This window comes from Dermacentor albipictus, chromosome 2 (genome assembly GCF_038994185.2).
Source record: "Dermacentor albipictus isolate Rhodes 1998 colony chromosome 2, USDA_Dalb.pri_finalv2, whole genome shotgun sequence".
Taxonomy (NCBI): Eukaryota; Metazoa; Arthropoda; class Arachnida; order Ixodida; family Ixodidae; genus Dermacentor; species Dermacentor albipictus.
In genome coordinates, this window is record NC_091822.1 from 193,900,165 (window position 1) to 193,924,122 (window position 23,958).

General features: G+C 49.1%; 1 protein-coding gene across 1 annotated transcript in view; it reads right to left on the reverse strand.

The window, feature by feature from the left end:
* LOC135898519 (uncharacterized) overlaps positions 1-17,640 on the reverse strand; it is a 160,168-nt gene extending 142,528 nt beyond the window's left edge. The window contains exon 1 of the mRNA XM_065427492.1: positions 17,047-17,640. Within this exon, the coding sequence (XP_065283564.1) occupies positions 17,047-17,511 (465 nt within the window). The 5' untranslated portion in view covers positions 17,512-17,640. The remainder of the gene's footprint in view (positions 1-17,046) is intronic.
* Between the last annotated feature and the right edge of the window lie 6,318 nt (positions 17,641-23,958).

The window sequence follows — 23,958 nt, forward strand, 5'->3', positions numbered from 1 at the left end:
CAATCCTCTTCTGCGACGTTCAGGGAGAGCGCTTTCTCGCCCACGAGCTCACGGCGAACGAGCGGCGAAGCGTGCGAGGCAGACGAATCAAGGCAGGAAAGGGCGGACGTCGTCTGGCGCCGCAATTTCACTCCACAGGAAACGAAGCGCCCGCGGCCATCGCTAGCGCGCGATTCAGTTTTCTAACGAGTGGTACTCCGTAATCGGGCCACATGTTTCTTTATCACTCTACACGGTCTTTTAAAAAAAGAAAAGAAAGATTATCACGCGTTCCACCTGAGTTTAAACTGATTCTTTGTTCATTCTTTCGATGGCTTATACCTTTCCTGTAATCTTATATAGGGCCAGCTTTAGAACTTTCGAGCAATCTGCTCTGCTCAGAACCAACTTCGGCGGAGGGGAATACTGGATCACGCACACTTACAAAGGTTATCCGCATACCCTAAAATAGTGGTTCGTAAGGACGTTACGCCAGCCGGCATTTATAGCGAACGTATATCAGCGAAGTCATCACCTATAGTCACAGGGAAAATAACGATTAACGTTTCCTAACGAAGCAAGATGCTTGTGGATTCCGGTCCGATTTACAAAGCCGTCGGCCTGGTTAGCTGAGCACGCGGTGTTACGGTTCATTGTCTGCGGCCATGAATGGAACGCATGCCAACCGCCCGAGACTCGACGTACCTAATCGTCAAGCTCGTCAACATGCAAGGACTTGTCCGTCGTGTGCGTGTGACTGAATTATATACCTGTGCAAATCTTACAATCCTTTGTCCTACGCTCACCACCTCTAGGCCAGGAAGTAGTTTCTCTCCGAATTCGTATGTGTGGGTTGACCAGCGTGTTGACACGACGTGTCCTACGCCCACCACCTCTACACCAGAGAGTGGTTTCTCTCCGAATTCCTCTGTGTGGGCTGACGAGTCTGCTGACAAGTCCCTCTACCAGGTAGCAAGAGAGAATGAGGCGCGAGCGGCGCGTTACGTGGAGTCCGATCTTCGCTGCCCTAGCGTGCGGGAGGAGCACACACGCCGAACGTTTCTGTACTTATTTTGTACTGGAGCGCACCGCTCTCCCGTAACGATGTAACGATGTCCTTCTTTTTGTGTGCATTCTTACACCTTGGCGTTACCACACACACAGTAATCAACCGTATTAATCGCACCATGGACCCCGAGATTGAGCAGCCGCCTTGTGTTACGGCACCCGTTATCTCGGAAGCTACGTATGTGGTAATGTTTGACGTGATGTCGAATCGACCAGCGCGATAGCCCAATATTCATTATAATTTCAATCAGTTTATAGCTTCTTCTCGGCTTTTGCTGTAGTTGTTTTCCACTTATCTGACTTCGTTATCTTCCGACTTGCTTACGACATTTCCGCATGGCCAACGCAGATAGTTTGTGCGGGCGGATTGGAGCCAGCAGCGAAGAACCAGACGGGAAAGCCTACATTCATTGCAAGATAAATGCCGAGACGCTGCATCTGCGCGCGCTCTTGTCTATTCACGACGAAGGCTGCGACTGTTAAAAAATAAGTTGCGGGGTTTTATGTGACAAAAACCACGATATGATTGTAAGGCACGCTCTGGTGGGTGGCTGTATCCCTACCAATTGCCATATAAGGATGTGCAGACCCTCGTCAAGCCACATCATTTAGGCTCTTTGTCTGTGCGCCTGACATCATGAAATGATGTCAAATAAAGGAGTTGTATTGAACTTTGGCCATCTGCGGTTCTTTAACGTGCACCTAAATCTATAGGCACACGGACGTTTTTGCATTTCGCACCATCGAAATGCGGCCGGGACCGCGAACCCGCGACCTCGAGCTCACCAGTGCAGTGCCTATAGAGGTTGGGCTACCGCGGCGGGTGCTCCGGCTCGTTGGCGCACTGGACACGAGGTAGCGCGAACAGTTTGGGCCTTTCTAGTGCAAACGCTGATTCCGCCCACTGCATCGAGTTCGTAGAAATGAACCCGCACTGATGGGCGACATTACCTAGCATCTATATAGGTCCTCACAAGCACGCTCTGTCGCTTCCTAAGTGTGCTAAAGGCGAGGCGCCACCGAGAGAAGGTCTGGTCTTATATGGAATGGTTCACGCAAGTCACCGTGACCCGCAACCATAGAGCGCCCAACAAAAATTGCTAGGGGAAATTCGTCCAGCTGAGAGCGAAATTCTTGGGCACTGGCCTCGGACATCAGCGCGAGCCGCTATAAAGGCGCTGCTGCGTTTCCTAAGAGACACCGGACTGTGCGGCGAATTGTGACTGTGCACTGTGTGGTGTTTTATATCTCAATAGGACATTGACATTGTCTATGACTATGTGGCATCTTCACAGACTGTGGACAGCGCCCACAGAGATTCCTCATCATTTGCTTCGTTCGCTTTTTCTCTTTTCTTTCATTCTTTCGTACCTCTTTTCCCTTTCCCCGTTACAAGGTAACCAACCAGATATATCCTCTGGTTAAGCTCGCTGTCGCTTCTTTGGTTTTGTCTATCTCTCGCTCGCTCTCTATTTCTCTTTCTACGGGAACTGTGGTGCAGCGATCGCCCAGCTACAATGGGAATGATGAAATATGGATTTGTCTAATATTTGTGATCATGGCTTCAGACATTCCTGTGATATTATTTATTGCACGTCATTTTTCTAAACTTCCCAGAAGTCATGGTTTTATAAGCACAGCATACCAATAAGACTGTGCCCATGACCAGCCATTGCGAATTATGAGATTTAACAAGTAATGCTTTGCTCTAAATGAGTAATTTCGAAAGACACAAATCCGCTTGAATCCAGAAGGACTAAATTAGGCGAATCGCCATCCTGACCATCATGTCCCACTCCATACCATGTAGACACTATGGCGCCTGAGCTCTCGTTTGTAGCTTATGTAGCAAATGCCGTGCCCGCAACCAAGAATCACCCGCGCCATCGGTTCTCTCCCTCCCGGCCAATAGAATAATGGAAGACGTCTGCAAAGAGCAGAAGCCTGGCTTGAAGGAAGACGTTACTTAGCCTAGCTTTAACTACTTCGCGCCGTTCGTTAGCAAGCAGGGTGATTTTTCATATATCGAGCGATTACACGGTAGAAAAATACTTTGTTCTTGGGAAATGCAGACGTATATGTGACACTGGAATTTCACAACACACGAAACCAATTCGCCCTTAGGTCAGCATTACTGAACTTTCTTACTGGTTGCGCTTTTTGAAATGTGCCGTCCCGTTATTCGCTCCTGGACATATTTCTGACGACTGGCTGGGTAAGCGAATCGCGCGCATTTCAGCAGCTCAGCCTTTACTTCCCAGTGTCCAACAATAGGGGAAAGTATACCTCACGAAGGCTTGATCATATGCCTCTACTACGCCAGCTAATATGAATGACTTAATTATGAATCTCCACATAATTATGCGCAGCGCAAGCGCGATACGCGCACAATCAGACACGATGAGCTCATAGAGTGTATTGTGAAGGCATGAGGTGTCTCGGAGGTAAACTCAAAGCGCGTTGTTATACGCGAAACAACAAGGGTTGCATTTTTATCTCGTAACACTTCACGCAGCTTTCGTCTTACGGGCCGTTTCGTTGCGTAGCCACGATCAGAAGAGCCGACGCGTCGAGACGGGCAGTTTTATTAGAGTCACGCGCGCCTGAGACGACCTTCTCCCGTAAACAGCGCGCGGGAACGCGTCGCTCCGGGCCTGCGCGAATGCGCGTGCACCAGCGACGTGCGGGCCATCGTCGCGCAGCCAGCCAGCGCCGAACCTAATCTCCAATATCGCCCCGCATCGCCGAGACTGCGCAGCGATACCGGCGATGCAATCCGCCTTAGCCGCGGGCTGGGGGCTCAAGGGCTTAGAGGATCTATACCGGCTATCCACGGCCCCCCGGTCGCCCACGCTCGCCGCGCAGCCCTGCTTTCGCATAAAGTTCTGGCGACAAAATCTTGGTTCATTTATTTGAGATGTTTGCTTTTCACGTCCGCCGTGTGCGCGGGGCTCAAAAAGAGTCGCCGATTAATCGGGTCCTCGTACAGCAGATCCCCGTCATCTCCGCACCTTGTCGCTTTCGCTCATCTCGCTATTGCTCAGTCCGCACTAGATGGACTTTCCGTGAGCGGAAAAGCTGAAGCAGCAAGAAGGGATTGGGAGAGAGGGGAGGGGCGGTACGGTGTAGGGGACGAAGCGACAAGACAATTTTTATGTACAGCATCCCTCATTCCTCATCCCTCAGCACACTGTCGTCTGGGCGTGTGTCGTCCTTAAGGGAACAGCGTCGCAGAATATACGATTGCACTGGAGATTGCTGTAAGCGCCCGTGCGTACTTGTGCCGGTCTCGCTGGTCATCAGTGTTGTAAGGCACCAAAATGGAGCGTGATCGACGCTCGCGCGATATGGTTAGAAATGCGGAAGGCTGTACAGGCAGGGACAAAATTTTGCGGGATCTGCGAGTGCTTAGCTTACTGCTTTCTGTCACCCCCTGACGAAGTCAGCGCCTCACGTCGAGATATGGCATTGTGCAAGAGTGTCTTGTTGCGCTCGTGCGCCTCCCGATACGCAATACCAGGCGCTCGCTTCGTCAGAGGGCGAAAAATGCAGTTTCGCGTGCCTGTTCGCAGACTCCGTAAAATTTAGTCCCCGTCTGTACGTATACAGGATTCGTCAAGATCACGCAGGTCGCTTTGCTCTTGCTTTGAGTGATCGGCAGAATGTTAAGAATGATGAGGGCGCACAACGAGGTAACTGAGGATGTCCCAGCAACAAAGCAGACCGTTGACTCGACCAAGGATGCTACGTTGTTGGAGCCCCTAGTCATAATATTATATCGACTGATGAATGGTTTGATCCACGATTATGCGACTGATGTGATGCTTGTTTACGCAACTGATCCAGTATCTAGCAAGAATTTGCGCTTAGGCTTTCATTATCACGTTATCGATGCCCATTGCCGAACTATGTCGAAGAAAGCGCGATTTTCTAACGAACAACGTGTAACACTGCTGTGTGCATCGGCGTGACGCGCGTACTCAATTTTAGCTACTGTAGACATCGGACATCTTGTCCGCGCGACGCCTACTTTTCGACCCGCTGTTGAGGCTCGGCAAATGTGGTGTTGTGCTGCTGAGCACCAGTTCAATTCCCGGCCGTGGTGACCGTATTCTGATGGTTGTGTAACTTATAGGAACGCTCAGGTATACCGTGAATTGAGTACATCTTAAACCTCCCACAGGTGGTCAAAATTGATCCGGGGAGCTTCGCTACAGCGTCTGTCATGATCGCTATGTTGATTTCTGACGTTAATCAGTGTAAGTAAAAAATACCAATCTTCTCTTTCAAAAGAGAGCGGCGACACATGCGGCTCATGCGCAGGCTCTCAACCGTGGCCTCCTCGCCTCCGGCTAACTGACGTTCGACAAAGAGGTTAGGTAAGCGGGCTCCGAAATGGGGGCATCGCAAGCGTACCTGCGGCGGCGAGAGGGGCGGTCGAAGAAATGGGCTATGGGAAAACTCGGTTTCTGGGATAAAAAGGTTTGAAGTGCCGACGAAATTTGGCCCTCGGAAATCAATGGCTATATAATCTTCGCGCCGAAGCTCAGCCGGTCGAAGCGGTCTCGCCCCCCTCGGAGGGTCGATTCTTCCGCCGCCGCTTCCGTTGCGGCGGCGCGACAATGGAGAGGTCACGGTCGAACAACGGGGGCGCCGAGCGTGAAAGGGACCCGAGCGCGGATGCTCGGAAGTTTTCTCGCGGACCCGCGGCCGGGACGTCGATAGCCCGTTGCCTTTCTATGTGACGCGACAAGGAGCCCGTTCTCTTCGTGGTAGAAGAAAAGAGGTTCGCTGCTCGTCTGGTTAGCGTCCATTGTGGCTTATAGGACATTTAAAATCCGAGAGCGCTAAATATTATGAGAGGTAGCCATTATAACAGAAGAATACAAAGCGAGGGCCGGGCGGGGCGGTGGGAGGGAGCACGAATGCGTCTCATCTGCTCATTACGAAGTGTACGCTTGTTCTCGGTGCTTTATCTCGACACTTTATTTTCGTCTATTATCCATGCATATTACACTAAGTGCATGCACTTATCTGAGTTTCTCTATTGTTAACAGCACGGCTCCCTCGGTAACTTTTCCTGCAGGTGATACGAGACAGCTTTATTTTCACGTGCGTAGAGGTCCTATGCACATAAATATTTTTCGCGATATAAACGCACATGCGCAGAACGTAGAGAAGCTTCCAGCGTATCCCGTACGCGAGCTAAATATATTACCTCAGCTTAGAAAGTACACCTGTCAGTCTTAATGAACAATAAACCATCCATTTCGGCCCACAAGAACGTTGATAGAAAAAAAAGTCGCAGTTTCGCTCTAACGCCGTGGCATCAATTGCGATAGCAAATTGATGGACGGCTGTGCGAAGTAAGGATAGTAGCTTTTATCAGCTGTATAAACTTGTGAACGTAGGCATACTAACTAAATTATCAAGCATCGTGCCGCGCGCGCACAGTCAAGTGCGAACACATCTCACTCGATGACCGCGGAAACTCGCTGTGAAAACGCTGGAGTGAGAAAGCGGGGCAGCAGCAGCGAGCGAATTTACCTTCGTGCTGCCTCTAACGCGAACTGAGCCGCGAAAACACAGGGCACGGTGAACTCTGTCCCCGTAGCAGATGGCGTTCAAGGTACAGGGGTGCGCACCCATACGTAATGGTGCACCCATACTTAATCACACACAAAGCAAACAATGAAACCCATTGTGCATGGGTTTCTTAGAAATCACCAAGTCCGTTTTTGTTGCCGGACGCCGAAAAAGATACGGAAGGTCTGTCATATACAACTTTCGCTGTAATAATAATAATAATAATAATAATAATAATAATAATAATAATAATAATAATAATAATAATAATAATAATAATAATAATAATAATAATAATAATAACTATTCTGAGCAATCTGCTGCCTCCACGCAAGTAACAATCTTGCTTTTCACGGAAAGCGATGTGCGTGATTGAACTGGTGTAAAACATAACAGCGCTGATAATGACGTTTCGCCATAATTTCACTTCAGGTGTTCACGTGTACCAGCGGTTAGCAGCACTTGTTTCTAAAATCAGTCACCTGTGTTTCGGCACAACGCTGTTTCAGAAGATCTGCGCCGAAAGTCACTTGTATTCGCTCAGAGCGTCTCTGCAAAACTGATTACGAAACTGGATAAACCAAGGAAGCGTTGCTCATTTATGGAGGCCTCGTTTACTACCATTTCTTAGAATCCCTCCGTGCGCTAGCAGCGTAGATTGGGCAACAAAAAAATGAAGATATGGGAGGGCAGCGTGATGATCGCTGCCTGCTAACCCAGAGCGTATTCTAATGCCGTGGAGAGCACATTTCGGGCAAAGCGCATTCATAAATACCTCATTATTGTGTCAGATGGCCCAAGCGAGATCGCTACGAATACGGCACGCATTAACACCGCAATTTGGGCGCCATGCGTGGAAGGGTATTTCGGTCGGGACATGTCTGCCGTCATGGCCATTTCCGTCAACCGTCGATATACCGTACGCCGCCCAACTCAGCCCTGAGATGCTGCATGTACACAAAGTTATCTGCTTCGCGCTTTGATGTATGTAGCACTTCCATTTTGCTATGAAATGTATAGAGTCCATCTCTCATCGGGGGAACTGCTTTCGCACAAGTTCCGTGGTGAACCAGGGGTCAACCACCTATGCGGAGAAAAATGACGGACGCGTTCTTGTGAATCGCTACGCTTTTGTCAGCTAACACGTGCCAATCCGCTCAAAAACGCTCACTAAACTATGCGTACGGCCTCGCTTCCCACTGTACGGAAATATTCTCAAGTAGCTCCTCCTAATTACTTTTCTCCTCAGTAAATTCCATTATGGCAGTGAAGATCCTTCATTCGTTTGAGTGTGCACTTACAGGAATTACAGTTTACGACGCAGAGGTCCCGAGATTTAGATGCCCCGCGTTTCGCTCTCCACCCTTATTTACGTCCAAACGTGCTCAGTTCACCTTCTTTATATGCAATTGCGCTTGCCTTCATTAAAGTCGCCGTTCTAATGTAAAACGAGAAGAGAGCGGAATAAGTGAAAGGAACGATACAAACACGAGCAGTGAGGACTCGTCCTAGCAGCCTCTCTCCATCCTCAGACAAAAATAAGTTACTCGGCTTTTGTTCCTTTTCAGTCTCTGAAGCAAAAAAAAAGAAAAAGGACGGGCGTTAAACAGTAACGCCGCACGCGCATAACGCGTGTTAAAGAAAATCCAGCGCAAAGGGCCTAAGAAGCAACGCTGGAAGGAAGACACCGCTGGAAAAATATTAAGCACTAACGTCGTTAGAAGAACAGAAAGCACTTGTCGCGCTTTCGCTCTTTGCTCCCCAAGAGGCGAGGAGCGCGAATTATTGCTGCGCGCGCATATGCGCCGCCGTGCTCCGTTCCCGCTCCTCGTCCTCGTTGTTTTCCAGAGGACGGCACAAGAGTTTACGGGCGCGCAACCTTTTTTTTTTTTCCTGGCTTGGCTTTTCGTGCCGGCGCAACTGCACCGCGGCTGACCACGAGACTCGTTCAAAAGCGTCGGCACGGGCGCTGTGGTGCCGAGTGAACAAGTGTTTCCTCCGGGTAATTCATTTGATCGGGAATTTACAAAACCACAGTGCAGCGCTGCGGGAGCCGTGTCAAGATAAAAAAAAAACAATATCGACGAGAGAAAAAAAATTCAATTTTCAAGAAAAGAGACGGAAGAGCGATGGCCGCTGCGCGATATGCGGAGCTTGCAGCCATGCCCGGCCGTGTTTCCATTCATAATTTATCGCGTCCGGCGGGATGCGAGGGAGAGAGCGCAACTCTTGCGGGCGTTGCCGTCGAGAAGAGCATAGCGTTCGCGAACCTTTTTGATCGCGTAAGCGCGGCCGACTTGCGCTGATTGCAGACCGCCACGGGCGCGCGCCAAACATCGGCAGCGCGAAGAGAAGGCAAAGAAAAGTGCAACGATACCGCGCGGCTGTGCGCGCTGCGGTAGCGTGCTGCTTTGTGACAAACAACGGAGGTATTTTTCCGGTCAAGCCATGCCTAAGTAATAGGTAAACGGCCCAGAAATCACGTGCACGAAAGTAAATGCTTGCGACCCTCGACGCACTTTTGCGCGTGTTTGTTGTAACCGGGTAAAAGCTCTCTCGTGCAAGCGCCAGTCACGAGACGGGACGCGACAGAAGCCGATCCGAGTCAGCCTAGTCTGCTCCGGCTCGCTTTGATGAAAATATCCTCGGCTGCTTTCTCTTGTCTGCCGGTTCCCGGGTTCCTTCCTTTCTCGCGGATGTTTGCACACACAGCGTGCTTAATATTTTTATTTATGACCAGCGACATATACATCGGTACAACTTCTTCTAAAGCGGGAAAATACTGCCACGTGCTGAAGTGTGCGCCAAGTTAGTATTATTTTGCGATCGTGCGTTGCACGCCGTTTCGCACTTGAAGACGTTTGCACCGTCGGCCAGACTGCGTCTCCTGCGCAATAGACCGTCTTGTGTTCGGTATGATGAAGTCACGTTCCAGCGGAGTTCCTTGCCCCTTGGGATGGGCCGGCTCATAAGCGCTAGTCTAGGTCACTCGACTGTTGCCTATATGTCCCCCGCGTGACTTGCATCATTTCGCTGCCGCCGCGCGTTTGCACTGATTGACTCGCTTTCACAGTGTTCGGATCGTTCCAAGAATGCACGGCGTCGTCTGCGCGAGGGTGTACGCCGAGAAGATTCTATTGCCGGCGATACGAGGCTCCCTTGCTCCCATGGATCGAGGCACCGGCAAAAGCAACGGTATAATGCGCCAAGGGCCCCAGAGTTCTTTCACAACATGTGAGCGTCCCTGCGCATGTGCTGCGTGACGACACCGTCTTGCGCCACGAAGTGTCTTTCTGCGCCAACTGCACGATCGCAGAATAGTTCATGGCCTGTGGGCGAATTTGCCGATTGTCTGACGTGGCCCATGCCACGTGGTCCCTATACCAAGAAGCTCACATGACGTGACACGTTGGGTTCATTATTTCGCTACCCCACAGTCACCGCCTTCTTTACTCAACTATGTTGCCTGTTTTACGACTTGAAAGAAGGCATTCATTCAGAGAGAGAGAGAGAGACAAAAGGGAAGGAAAGACAGGGAGGTTAGCCAGTGTAAATACTGGCTGGCTACCCTGTGCTGGGGAAAGGGGTAAAGGGAATAAAAGGAGAAGGAAGACAGAAGAAAAAAAAGAAAAAAAAGAGAGAAAAAATGCACACAGTAACGCGATGTTGCGCGCAACAATAGTCAAAGGCGTTCGCACAAGTCACATGTCCTTAAGAACTTGAGCAAAGCCCTTAAGGCCTTGAGTGCCGAAACCCGTCTGGACCAGTGTCCTAGAACTTTCTCTTCTGTGAAGGGGCGATTGTCCAGTTTTTCGAGCACGGTCACGAGCACTTTTCTTTGCACCTTGTAACGTGGACAGTCACAGAGGAGGTGCGCGATCGTCTCTTCGCAGCCGCAGGTGTCGCAAGCAGGGCTGTCGGCCATTCCAATGCGGAAGGAATAGGAGTTTGTGAATGCCACGCCGAGCCATAGGCGGCACAGAAGTGTTGCTTCCGCTCGGGGCAACCCTGGTGGAAGACGGAGTTGCAAACTTGGATCCAATCTGTGAAGACGTGTGTTCGTGAATTCGCTGGTGTTCCACAGAGTTAGCGTAAGCTCCCGTGCAAGGGAGCGAAGACTTGTGGCTGCATCTGTTCTTGACAGTGGTATGGGCACAATCCGGGCACCATCATGGGCCGACCGGGCAGCGTCATCCGCACTGTCATTTCCCGTAATTCCGCAGTGACCCGGTATCCACTGGTAGATATCCACTGGCATTCATTCAGAGGGGCCTGAAGGAGCATAGGTATCCGTCCGTCTGCCTGTCTGTCTTGTCTGACGTAGTCGTTATTTTTTCATAGTGAATATTTCTGTAGCATACGCATTAGTCTAAATTGACAGTCACTTTAGCACAAGCCAAAGAGGTCGAAGGCGAAAGCCTGCACGCTCGGAGACATTCATTAATATAACTGGTGTTCTCATTCGAATGCATTGTTATTTATTACATTTTTCCTATCAAAGGTCGCTGGTTCGAGTACCTTAATTAGCTTTATTCATTAAATTCGTCCTAATTAACATCAAAGGTCGTGAATGCGACTCCCAACAGCGGCCGTGGATGCGAGTGCCTTAATTAGCTCTATGTTCATTAAGGTGCCTTGATTAACTTCGTCTTAGCACCAACCGCGGTGGGTTCGACTTCCACGTATGCTCGAGGGTTCGACTCCCATCGAAGGTCGTGGGTTCGAGTGCCTGAATTAACTCTACCTTAATTAACTTTGCTTTTCTTTTTTGGCATGACGAGTGGCATTGTAGCCAGCCGTGGAAGACGACGACGACGACGAACGCGCGAGCAGTGGCACGAGCGCGTGTCTGCGCGAAGCGAGCTCACATGTCTTTCTGTACGGCACGCCCCGTTTTTCGGACCATCCGGGGTATGAGCCACTTTCGCTTTAGAAACGTGTGTCAACTTCCCCGTATCGGCAGTCCAGTAAACTTCTTCATTATGAACGCCTTCACTTCATCAATGACTGACAGTTAGGCAGCCGCTTTCGAACATATGCGAGGCCCGCGAGAGCGAACGGGGCTGCTCTGTAGACTGCGAAACGGTCGTTTGCGATGATTACCTCCTGTGTTCATACATAGCCTGCGATACCCGCGATAAACGAGATTTACTGTAGAATGGTTGCTTGCTGGACTAGTTGGTTCATTGCAGCTTATGTAACAGCGCGAAACGTAAGGAAGGAACGAGGGCAGAGACCGAGTGAAAAGAGCGCTGTTTTCATTTGATCTCTATCGCCGTCCCTTCCTTACGTTTCGCGCTGTTACATAAGTTCAGCTTTACTGGTCGTGAGAGGATCAGGCGTCTTCCTTTTTCGTGGGCTGCGCACAACTAGCAGCGGCAGCCAATATGTACCTGTGCATTTAATACAGAGCGGCCATTACGAGTGAAAGTGGTGGTACGTGAGGCTGCCGGAAAGCCGGGTGGAGAAACGAGAAAATTTTTGAGCCGAGTTGTCACCCAGCCGAAAGAAAACTGTGAGCACCAGTACCCTTACCGATTCATCCGCGCTGTGTGCTGCTGTCTGTGTTCGCGCTACCCGCTTTGCTATATGCTGCCTACTACCCCCTTCTCCACTTGGACATTTTTCGAGCCCGCGCACTGGGAAACCGAATGTCCGGCGCACGGGCGTGTTTGCATTTCGCCCCCATCGAAATGCGGCCGTCGCGGCGGACATTCGATTCTATGCCCTCGGGCTTAGCGCACAATGCCAAATCCACTACAGCGTGATGGCGGGTTATGTAGAGTCCTAGAAAGAATGTATCTCTAAAATATTTTAACAAGAGGCACATCAAGTAACCATGCAGGCGCTCAGTTTTCCTGCTGGTGAATTTCGTGTCTGTGTTTGACAGTGTTTTCTTCCCCCCCCCCCCCTTACTCTCTTCCATTAATCCTTATCATGCTTACGCCTGCAATAGCATGCCGATTCCTGCAGCTAGGCTGTAGCCTCTCCAGTAGGAGTTAATATGGCATCACTTAAGTTAACATTTAACGTTCATATGTCCCTCCTAAACACACACACTTCAGGCTTATGATAACACGCGAACGCAGATCCTAATACTCTGTGTTCTGCATACAAGCAGTGGTAACGAGCTATTACATTGGGCCATAGAAGCAAGTCGGGTAACTGTGCCATGACACTTGCTCGCTTAGCAATCAAACGGCGAAGAGAGGTCGCCCCGAAAAGGCTGGCGGCTGCACGTCATGCTCTGCGGGAGCAGGGATCACCAAATGCCCGTCGTTGATTATATAAATCACTGACTGAGATGCCATGAAGCAAGTGACCGTCGTGTGCGGCGTGGGAAACACAACGCCTTGGCGAACTACAACGACATGTATTTCGTCCCACGCTTCGGGAAATAATATCTCGACACTGACGTAATCCTGGAAATTCATTTCAAGTGGATGCCTTTTGCAAGCTCACCGGCTGTACAATTCGTAAAGGCAATATGTGCTGTAAGGTAACTGACTAAGAAGTTAGTAAGTGCATTTTTTCTAATTAGTTGAGTATGAATTTGGACTTCTCGTGCTAGTAACGTCCGCCTCTTCAAATAATCCAGCTTAAGGACAAGAATTATGGTGCTTTAAGTATCCCGGGAAACTTAAAAATGATCACCTCGTACGTAAACGCCCATTTGCATTTATTGAGGGGCACGTTAACGAACCCCAGATGGCAAAAAATAGTCGAAAATCCCTCATTACGGCGTCCCCCATAAACCACTGTGCAGTTTCAAGACGTTTAACTCTACAACCTCGTTTTTAGGTGGTTCTTTCGCACACATGAGCGCACACACGCACACACATGCACGCCCATAAAAGTGCGCGCGCGCACACAAAAACACAAACGTGCACAAGCAAACTTATTTTTTTTACCGGTTCGTCAGGGCGTTGTATAACGATCCCGGCCTTTGTAAATGGCATTAAATCGCATTTCTCGTTTAACCAGATTAAAGGTGAATGCTCGAGAAAACGGAGAACGACCGTTCATAATAAGGGTGAGGGGATGAGCTTCGTTTCATGCGCTGGAGAGCAGTTAATTTTATACGCTATGCGCTCGCCAGGTTACGTTCGCAGATACTTGCTTAAAATTTCCTACGAAAGAAAAAAAAATTGATTTTCTGCAACAATCCTTTTCATGGCACTGCCAGACATGCTTTATATTTCTTTCCTGTTTTGTTCCGACTAACTCGAAAAAAAAATGGATGTGAACTGGTGTACGCTGCTACTTTCTTTTCCTAGAACATGTTTAACCCGGCCTATTCATACTTAGTTAGCCTGCGGGCAGGTTCTCTGGACGGGTACCTTGAAAAATTATATACTTCTTACCACAAAGAGCCACAAGTTAATAAGAAGGTACACAAAAGAGCGTCGCTTTAAGAGAACAAGGCTGTACCACCATATATAGGATACAAAGGAGAGGAAAGACAGGGAGGTTAGCCAGTGTAAGTACCGGCTGTCTACCCTGTGCTGGGGAAAGGGGTAAAGGAAATAAAAGGAGAAAGAAGAAGAAGAGGAAAAAAGAAAAAAAAAGAAAATTCACACAGTAACGCGAAACTACGCTCTACAACGTTCAAAGGCGGTCGCACAATTCGCATCATAACTCCCCCTTTAAGTACTAATAAAGGTACCTCGCACACGAACGAAAAGCAAACGCGCTGAAGAGCCCCGCAGTGGTCCGGCACCCGATGAAGAAGTACTCTTGTGTATTTCAAAGGAAGCATTATATAATTAAAGGCTGTAGATCACATTATATAATTAAAGGTTGTAGTGCCGATTTCTTTTTACACTACCTCACTTTCAAGCGAATGCCTGCGACTCCAAAGCACAGAGTCTACTAGCACCATCTGACCTCAGATCAGCTGCTATTTGCAGAAATAACCGCCCGTCGACGGCAACGCGACCCACACGTGTTTATGTACTACTTGTATACTTTTGCGTCTGTGCATGAGCACATTACCACAGACGAAAACAAAACAAAATAAAGTGAAGTGGCTGTCACACTGCTCAGATTTCGACCATGACATTTCATCGTATTTGACATATACGCTATTTTCCCGTTTCTTTCACTTGTGCTCGCGCAGCTGCGTTTCGTCGTCATCATGCGCTGTTCTCCTACCGTCGTCCGCGTCTCTTTCCACTGGAGTCTCTAATTAGAGGACCGTCTTCCTCCCAACGGGCTCCCCACGAGGTAGGTGCCCCGGCCTTCTCCCGCCCGGCCTCACCGTCGTCACTGTGTTTACGATCGTCGGTCACTGCCTCCGAGGGGACGCGCGAGAAGACAGCGGCATCGTGGGAAGCCGCAGCAGGGAGTGCGCTGCCATCCATTGTGCCCGCGCGTTTGTGTCCCGTGTCGAGGTTATTGCGTTACCTCTGACCTAAAGGAAGCCGCGGTCTAGTTACATGCACGTCAAGCGAACGGGAGACCCCTTACGGGACGATACAGTGGCTTCAGGCGTGTCTTTTGGCACAAAATTGTAGAACCGTTGAAAGCTGCAGTGGATGGCGTCGTGCAAGTCACATAGCATGGCGTCCTGCATGTGGGGGCTTCATTTCATTTAACGCATGCATCAGTGTGACATGCAGGTCTCTCACTCTCTCTCTCTCTGTGTGTGTGTGTGTGCGTGCGTGCGTGTGTGTGTGTGTGTGTGTGTGTGTGTGTGTGTGTGTGTGTGTGTGTGTGCGTGTGTGTGTGTGTGTGTGTGTGTGTGCGTGTGCGTGTCGGAGTCAGTTACTTAACTGTGTCAAAACACACTATTTCTCTAAGTATCACATTCCTTCAAACGTTCACCAGTTGTAAATGACAAGAACTAGCGGTAGTATTGCGCAAGTTTCTTTTTTGCATGTCATGCTATAGGTACGCACACTTTGTTCAGCTCTAACACGCAATATTTTCATCACGTCGCAGTTCTTTATTCGTTTGTTTTATTTGCATCCTATAAGCCGGCGGCCTCAATCTCTCCTTATTAAATAAAAGGCTGCTTTTTTTTATGACAAAGGCAGCCCTTTGTGCAAGTTCATGATAAGAAAAACATCCGCTCCATTTGCGCAAGTCGTTCTTAAGCCCCCCTCCCCCCCCCCTTTTTTTTTCAGCGCTCCACAAATGAATCGCGCGGCGACGTGATCATGAGGACAGTGGACCGCCTGCGTAAGCAGTGGCCCGCAAATATTCTCGCGGGCAGTCGCGCCACTCACTTCACAGCGTATCGATCACTGACGGGAAAGACTGGGGAGAGGCGAATATACTTCACTTATACACGTGGGTAAGAAATGAGGAAGTTAACTAAGGGTACTTGTCACCGTGGTGAAATAAAAACTACCGATGCAGCCAGATATCACGCAAACCGAAACAGTCAATCGATGACCCCTCAGCTGTACACGAGAACTTTATTTATATATTTCAGCATATTGGCAGCCCCGAAGTGATATTGCAGGTGCGCATGGGGAGAACAAGATTGCAATTCAGTGGTTAACAAAACACAAGAGTAATTAAGCCGGCGCCAATGATCAGACATGACCGGGTACAGCATACTGCAGTGCGGACAGCAGAAAACCTGTGTTCAAACGGTTTGGCGCGATTATGAAAAGGAGACAAATTCAACGCGTGATGGTGTCTAGTTGATGTAGGTCTAGCGAATGTGATGCAGCTGCTCAGAAGAGGAAATCGTGGTAAGTTAATCAGAGTATGGAAAAACTTTAAAGAATTCAATGTGGCGACGGGAAGAGAGAGCGGAAAGCTAAAGATTGCGAAGATGAGAACTAGGTGAAAAATACCTGTCGTAGCAACGATAAATGAAGCGCACGGCTTTCTTCTTGACAGACTCAATTTTGCCGACATCATATTTTTTTTGTGTGCGTGTGTCGGTTCCATACGACCGAGCCGTACTCGGGCACTGTATGAACTAGTGTTCTATAAGCGAGTGGCCTTGCATGTGACTATTGTTGCAACACAGCACTGATTTATTATAAATGCCCCCTCACTCGTTGAGTTACGCGTCATGCCTGAGCGGAGCTACATCGCACAGGGGAATTAGTAGTCGCCAAGCTGTGCACGTAGAGACAAACTATATCCCAAGTTTAGTGTCACTTACCAAACCTTATGCGACGCGGGGACTGAGTGATTATCCGCGTCGCGAGTCAACTTTATTTACGAAGCACATTCACAGCATTAATGAACGGGCGCGCTCTTTTTGACGTAGCAACACGTTTGATGAGTGCACGAAGCACCCTGTTTAGGAATTACCCCCCATGCGGTATGTTCATACCGCTTGCTTGGGGGTTCCCGGTCGACTTATAGAGACGAAGTTGCGCTGACCCAATACAGAGTCACTGCCGCACATTGTGCCGTTTCTAGGGACGTCGGCAGTGCGAGACTCACCGGTATCCTGGAGTAGGAAGTGAGCCACACGTATCCTTTGCCGTCGTGCGGCCCACCGGGCGCCTGCTGAGGCTGAGGAAAGAACTCCACGCTGGGAACGTTTTGGTCGTGGTCACCACCGCTGCTGCCGCTGTCAAAGTTTTCGCCGGCACCGCGGGCACGGGCCGCCGCCGCTTCTTTTCTGCCGCGTCGATGAGCACTCCGCCGCTGGCGAGAGATCGCTCCCTCGGAGGACCCGTGCAAGTCACCCGTCGCAAGCTCACTCGGAACCACGGTCCTGCCGCCTCCGCGGGCGAAATCACCGCCGGAATCGCCACTCGGAGCCACCAGGCTGCGCAAGACGCTCACGTCGCCGGACAGCTTGTAGGTGACGTAGAAGTCGGCCGCGAGCCCCACGTAGACGAGCGCCAGGGCCCCGTACAGCGCCGCGCACGCGCCTCCGCCGCCCGAACTGGAAGCCGACATGGTCACGCACGTTGCGCCGCAACGCCCGAGCGCGTCCGCCGCGTTGTGCGCCCGCTCGACGCGCGGCACCGAGCTCGGAACTGGACGGGCGCGCGCGCGAGAGTCGGTTCGACCACGTGTTTCGTTTCGGGGGATTGGCAAGGAGCGCCGCCGCTCCCTCAACATCAATCCGGCTGCGGGGAAAAGAAGAACGGCGAGAGAGCCGGGGAAACGGGAGGGGCTCAACTTGTTCCCCGCGCATGCGCCGAGCTCGGAGTACGATGGGGAGTCGACGGTGGCGGGCCTGGCCGACTCGCCGGCACGGCTCCGGCCCTTCTCGCATGCCGGTACGCGCCCGCCAGTGGTGGGGGACTCGTACGCGAGCCGTCGCTTCGGGGACGCGTCAGATGCTTTTGCTTCTGCATGGAAGTGGGTGAAGACTGATACGCCTCGGTAATGCGTTTTGAAACGATGTCTTATTGGCGAACATTGCCGGCCTTGTCTTTCCGAAGCCGCGTCCGTCACGATGCGTGGCGCGTGCGAGCGAGCCAGTCACCGTCAAGCGAAAGGCGCAAGAACGAAGTGGGCCAGTCCCGTATGTCGCCCCACTGTTGTCGTTGCATGCACCTCTTCTCGCCTCGGCAAACATCAAACCGTGCGTTCCCGTGAACTACTGTTTGCATTTCGGGGCATTGCTTGCGAAGCGTGTGAGCGGTGTATAGTGCACAAATATAAATATTGGATGACATAAAGGTTGTGACCTGTGCGGCGCATAAACATAAGCATTGCACGAAATTACACGTTGCATAAGATGGCTATAAAGACACTTGTACTTGTTTCTAAACAATTTTATTTTGCATTTGTTGCAAATGTATTTTGCTTTAATAGTCTTTAGCGCAAAGAAACGCATGACACGAGAGAAGGCACAGAGGACTCAGCACTATGTCCTGTGTGCTTTCTCTCGTGTCGTGCGTTTCCTTCCGCTAAAAACTATTAACATGCAATACCAACTAGCCCGCCAATCTGTTTTGCATTTTGATTGCTTTTTTATCATTTTATCAACTGCTCCACGATAGCTTCACTTCATTTCTATTTCACGATGCGCATTAAATCTGCATAATTTGCCCCCCCCCCCTCTTTTTTTCGCCCAGAATTTACCTGTCACTGCCGTTCCCTAGAATCATTCGTTTTCACGCAAATACACTTTTCAAGATTTCGTACCGCCTATACTGGTACAGTATCCGAAAGAATACTTCCACCCAAGTTGATACTTAGTGAATACTGCAATTTGCCCTTCACTCCCGAAACTTAGACACAGGTGACAGAGTTTCTCTGCGTCGATAATTTTGCTAGTTTCTAATCTCGAAAATGACTAGATAAAGTGAGCACAATCAGACGGATTCGATTTTTCTTGCTTCCGTCTAATTCACAATACTTCAGATCAAATCGTGTATCGACGAGATGTTGTTCGATTCGCGATGTTGTTGAAGAACATACAGCATTATTTCCAAGATTTTAATTATGCACAGTGGATGTTAGTTGTCCTCCTTAGATGTTAAAAAGTCCTAAAATATAATTATCGGTTGATGGGATTATATCTAATACAGACATGTTCAAGGTAGCCGCAGAGCAGCTGGCACTATGCCCACTTTACTCATTATATCCGCAGTACAGCCACCTGTTCAGGTCATAAATCCAGTACATCCAGACACTTCATGTCATAAAAATTCTTCGGCTTCAGCATTCGTTATTCCATGTTTGCCGCGAGAGCAAACATCTAAATTATCTCGAGAGACATCTTCCACCGTGGCATAACTGTTTGCAATCCTCTGTGCTTTGCGTTTCATAACATCAGTAAAATATGCGCTAAAATTGGTTAGTTTTAGTGATTCGCAAGCCGCTCTCGCATTACTGCAAAGCGATGACAAAATTCTTTGAACACTTCGCTATTGTATGAGACGCTCAAAGAACACATAGAAGCAAGCGCAATGAATCACATGATTGCATTTTAGTGAATACACGGACACTGCAGTATTCCTGGCAACAGTGCAGTGGACGCAGCTGCGAATCGGGCGTACAGTAATGCAGAGGCAATAAGTCTTCCTATTTTACGCAGTGAAATCCGTCTGCTCCTGAGACAGATATCCTGTCGTCTCAGCAAAACTACCTGGTTTGATCGGCAATCTAAGGACTCGGAGTTATGCTTTATAGACCCATGTATAAACTTACCAATTCCGCCAAATCTGAGAGAAAACAGAAAATTCGAGACATTAGTACGCCGCCTGCGGCTTGGGACTTTTATGCAGGTTAAAACGTGTCTCTAGTCCACAGTGTTCTTGTGGCCATCCAGACGAAGATGTGCATCATGTCCTTCTCGAGTGCATTCATTGCGATCCACAACGAAGGGTATTGCAAGCAAATTTGTTGCTTTTAGATAGAAGACCATTCACTCTAAAAAATATATACTTGGTCCATGGCCAACAGCGGGTCTTGTGAAAAGTTCACTTCTTGTATGGAAAAAGTTTTTCGCAGAAACAAACATTCTGCGGAAATATTAAATTTCATATTATCCTAATACTAAGCTATATATAAATGTGTTCGAAATTGATTTATGTGGTGACCATATTTTTTACGTTACGTGTAACTACTTGTACTTTGTATTTTGCAGCGTAATTACGTGTGTTCTTTGTTTTGGCCATTCAATATATTTGTATTTGCATATGCGTATGTGTACTGAACTCACGCACAGAAATTTGTGATTCATGTACTGTTGAACTTTGTTGTTTTCATACATCTGGAGCGAAATTCACTAAGCTGCGCTGTTCGTGCGCAATTTCTTTAAAAAATGAATTAAATTTGGAGTTTTACGTGCCAAAACCACGATCTGATTGAGGCACGTCGTATTGGGGGACTCCGGAAATTCGGACCACCTGGGGTTCTTTGAGGTGCACCTAAATCTAAGTACACGGGTGTTTTCGCATTTCGCCCCCATCGAAATGCGGCCGCCGTGGACAGGGTTCGATCCCGCGTCCTCGTGCTTAGCAGCCCAACACCGTATATCCACTAAGCAACATCGTCGGGTACGCTAATTCTTAGTCAAAAAGTTATTACGCTGAGATAAGGGTGCAACCGAAGTGGCAGCGCATTTAGGTTCCGTCTTATGAGAGCGAGGAAGAAGCAAAGCTCGGAATGAATGAGAAGAAATGAAAAAAATGTGTTCAACTTATAGCATGATCACACATCATGCGTATGTAGCTGAGGCACCCTCTACATCCCCCACCCCAGTGCAGGGTAGCAATCCGGAAACTCGCCTCTGGTTAACCTCCCTGCCTTTCCTCTCTCTCTCTCTCTCTCTCTCTCTCTCTCTCTCTCTCTCTCTCTCTCTCTCTCTCTCTCTCTCACTGGGCACCCTTATTCGACAGCTTCCTTTCACGGACGTCTGCTTCAGCGCCACCAAGCGCAACCGCGCTCGTCCTTTCACCGGGCCTCCGTCAAAAGGACTGCAGCGGAAGTGTTACGCATTCTTCCCACATTTCTACAAGAGATAGGACTTATGGACACATGGTGACATAACTGGCGCTGAACGAGACGCTCAGTAGAAGCAATTGTTGGCCAGATCTGCCAGGCTATAACCCCGCCTGTGCACATCACCTCCACCACCAACACCATATTAAAAAGCGACGAAATGCTTTTATTTCGATACTAATTACGGAAATGAAAAAAAAAACAGCTCCATAATATGTATTTCGTATGGCCTCAAGGCAAGCGGCCCAGCACCCTTACGTCCATAGGTATGGTGTGTTATGGCGCTGCGCACGGTTGCAGGCGCGTTTCTAATGCCGCGCATAGGCTCAATACCAGCTCCCTCGGCAGCCAGTGTATCGCCAAGGTGCAGGTCGACGATGTCGCCGACCGCCAACCGAAGGCGAAACGCGTGCTACCTTCGCATAGTATCACTGTCGCGGACACGGAGAGCTATGAAAATGGCCCTAAGAAGAAATGCATAAAGGAGCCGTGGCTACCGACACTCCAAAATTATGACAGAAACATCACTGCGTAACATCCACACCTGCAAATTTCGCTGTCTGTCACAGTAAAACATCGTATTAGCGTTCGTCTCTTCTTCTCGGCTTCTGCTCAGCTGATAAAACGCGATGATGCGTTTCACCAGATCAAGAGTTTGTTTTGCGGCTTCAGGCGGCCGCATTCCGGCAAAGGCACAATGCACAAAAGCGTGTATACACCAATTTTGGAGACTGGTAATAAATCATAGGTTGGCGATGTCAGGGCCTGGAGCCCCTAATTACGGTGTCTGTCGTAGCGCAAGTGGCTTCTCATGAAAGTCAAGGCTAATCAGTTAACATCACCACGATGGTCAGCGCGAACGTTAATAACGTTAATTGCCATAAGTTTACCAGCCTCATAAGAACACACGCTCATTTGCACGTCGGAATACTGCGCAGCACCATACACGAAGCGCATAGCGGTTCAACATTCTTGCGGGTTTCAGATGAAACCGGTTCAAGTCGTTGATTTTGCGACGAAATTTGTTCAGAACAGTCAGCGCACATATAGTTCGATGCCAAGTTGGGGGTGGCGGTATTGAAGCGGCGCCCGACACCGGTTCGTAAACGTGCGAACGCGGCCTCGCAGTACGAAGCGAACTGCGGCTGAAGAGCAACAGGCCGTTAAAATTACGGACAGAGTTTAGATGTTGTAAAACGTCATCAGAGTACTTCTAAGTTCACTGCAGGACGAAGACCTCTCCCAGCAATGTCTATATAGATAATAATTATAGTTACATCTGACCTGCGCTATATAGGCCTGCAAATTTCCTGATTTCGTTACATCACCTAATTTTCTGCTGTCCTCGACAGCACTTCTTTTCCTCTAGTACCCACTCTATGCCTGTATTTGTGTTTTTTGCAAATTCTTCTTCTGCATATTATTATTCAACCTACTCGTACACTTTTCCGGTTAAGGTCCTCAGTCAATTGTTGTAACGTGTCCTCAGCGTTGCAGACCAGGACAATGTTCATTAGCAAGCTGAAGTCTGCTGAGATATTCGCCGTTGATCATCGCCTTTAATCCCTCCCAGTCTGATAGTTTGAATACTTCTAAGCATGCAGTGAATATAGCGGGAGAGACTGTGTCTCCTTGCCTGACCACTTTCTCGGTAAGTATTTTTCCACATTTCTTGCGGTTAATTAAAACACGTGAAGCTGAAACTATCACTGAGGCAGAGTCGAGGCCTGAGAAGTTACGCATGCGCGCGCTGTGGCTCAACGAAAATGTAGAAGTTACACGTAAGCAAAATAATTATTGAGTTTTCAGCCGTATTCTGCAAGTACCACGGCCTTGATGTGAAGTTCATTCATTCTCTCAGTAAGATCCGTACGATATATACTTACACTGGCAAATTCACCCAGATGTCATAGCTTCGTTCAAACGCCCTCAACTAAGTGATCGAACTGCGCGCCGGCGGGAGGGCACACAAGAAAGCCTAATTCGAGCGACGTAAATGCTCCTCTTGCTGATACGACGCGTTTTAGCGACCGCGCTTAGAGTCGCGCACTCTTATCATTGTTTATTTCGCTATACCGGGCCACTGTGACCGGCTCTTTCATGCCGTCATGTGACCAGACTACTGGGCATCAGGGGTGGGGCACCGTAAGGCTGTCGCCGGTTGGAAGAAAATTCCTTCGTTGAATTCACAAACGCTTATGAAGGGTTTCTTACGAGGAGGAAACTATAGAGAGAAATCGCACGAAGCGACTGAACGACGTGAGTGACGTCATTTCGCGGAGGACTTATGTTAGTCTGGGGTTTAGAATAAGCATCTTCAGCCAATAATCATAAGTCGACGATGGCTGTCGTCTGCTGTCGCTTTTCTTTATCAACTGGTCTTCCCATGGCCTGTTGCCTGTTACTGGCTTTGTGCATGCAAAACGGAATCTTAGTGGCGTCTTTATGAGCGTTACGCTGGGCGCTCTTTTATCAAAACGAAGTGTCTCCAGTGGTGCTCATCAATACAGTTATATAAATATAAAGGTGCGTGCGTGCGTGCGTGCGTGCGTGTGTGCGTGTGTGTGTGTGTGTGTGTGTGTGTGTGTGTGTGTGTGTGTGTGTGTGTGTGTGTGTGTGTGCGTGCGTGCGTGCGTGCGTGCGTGCGTGCGTGCGTGCGTGCGTGTGTGTGTGTGTGTGTGTGTGTGTGTGTGTGTGTGTGTGTGTGTGTGTGTGTGTGTGTGCGTGTGTGTGTGTGTGTGTGTGTGTGTGTGTGCGCGCGCGCTCATGCTACAATTAGCTTCGTTCGTGACGTGTATTTTATTTCACAGCATCACTCTTGTTCAAAGCAGTCCAGATGATTTTCGTAGCAATGGTGGTACGTGAATTTATCCGCCATTTCGTTTTATATATTCACCGTATTGACGCCTCGCTTCATATTATAGACAGGATTGCAATCCGTCG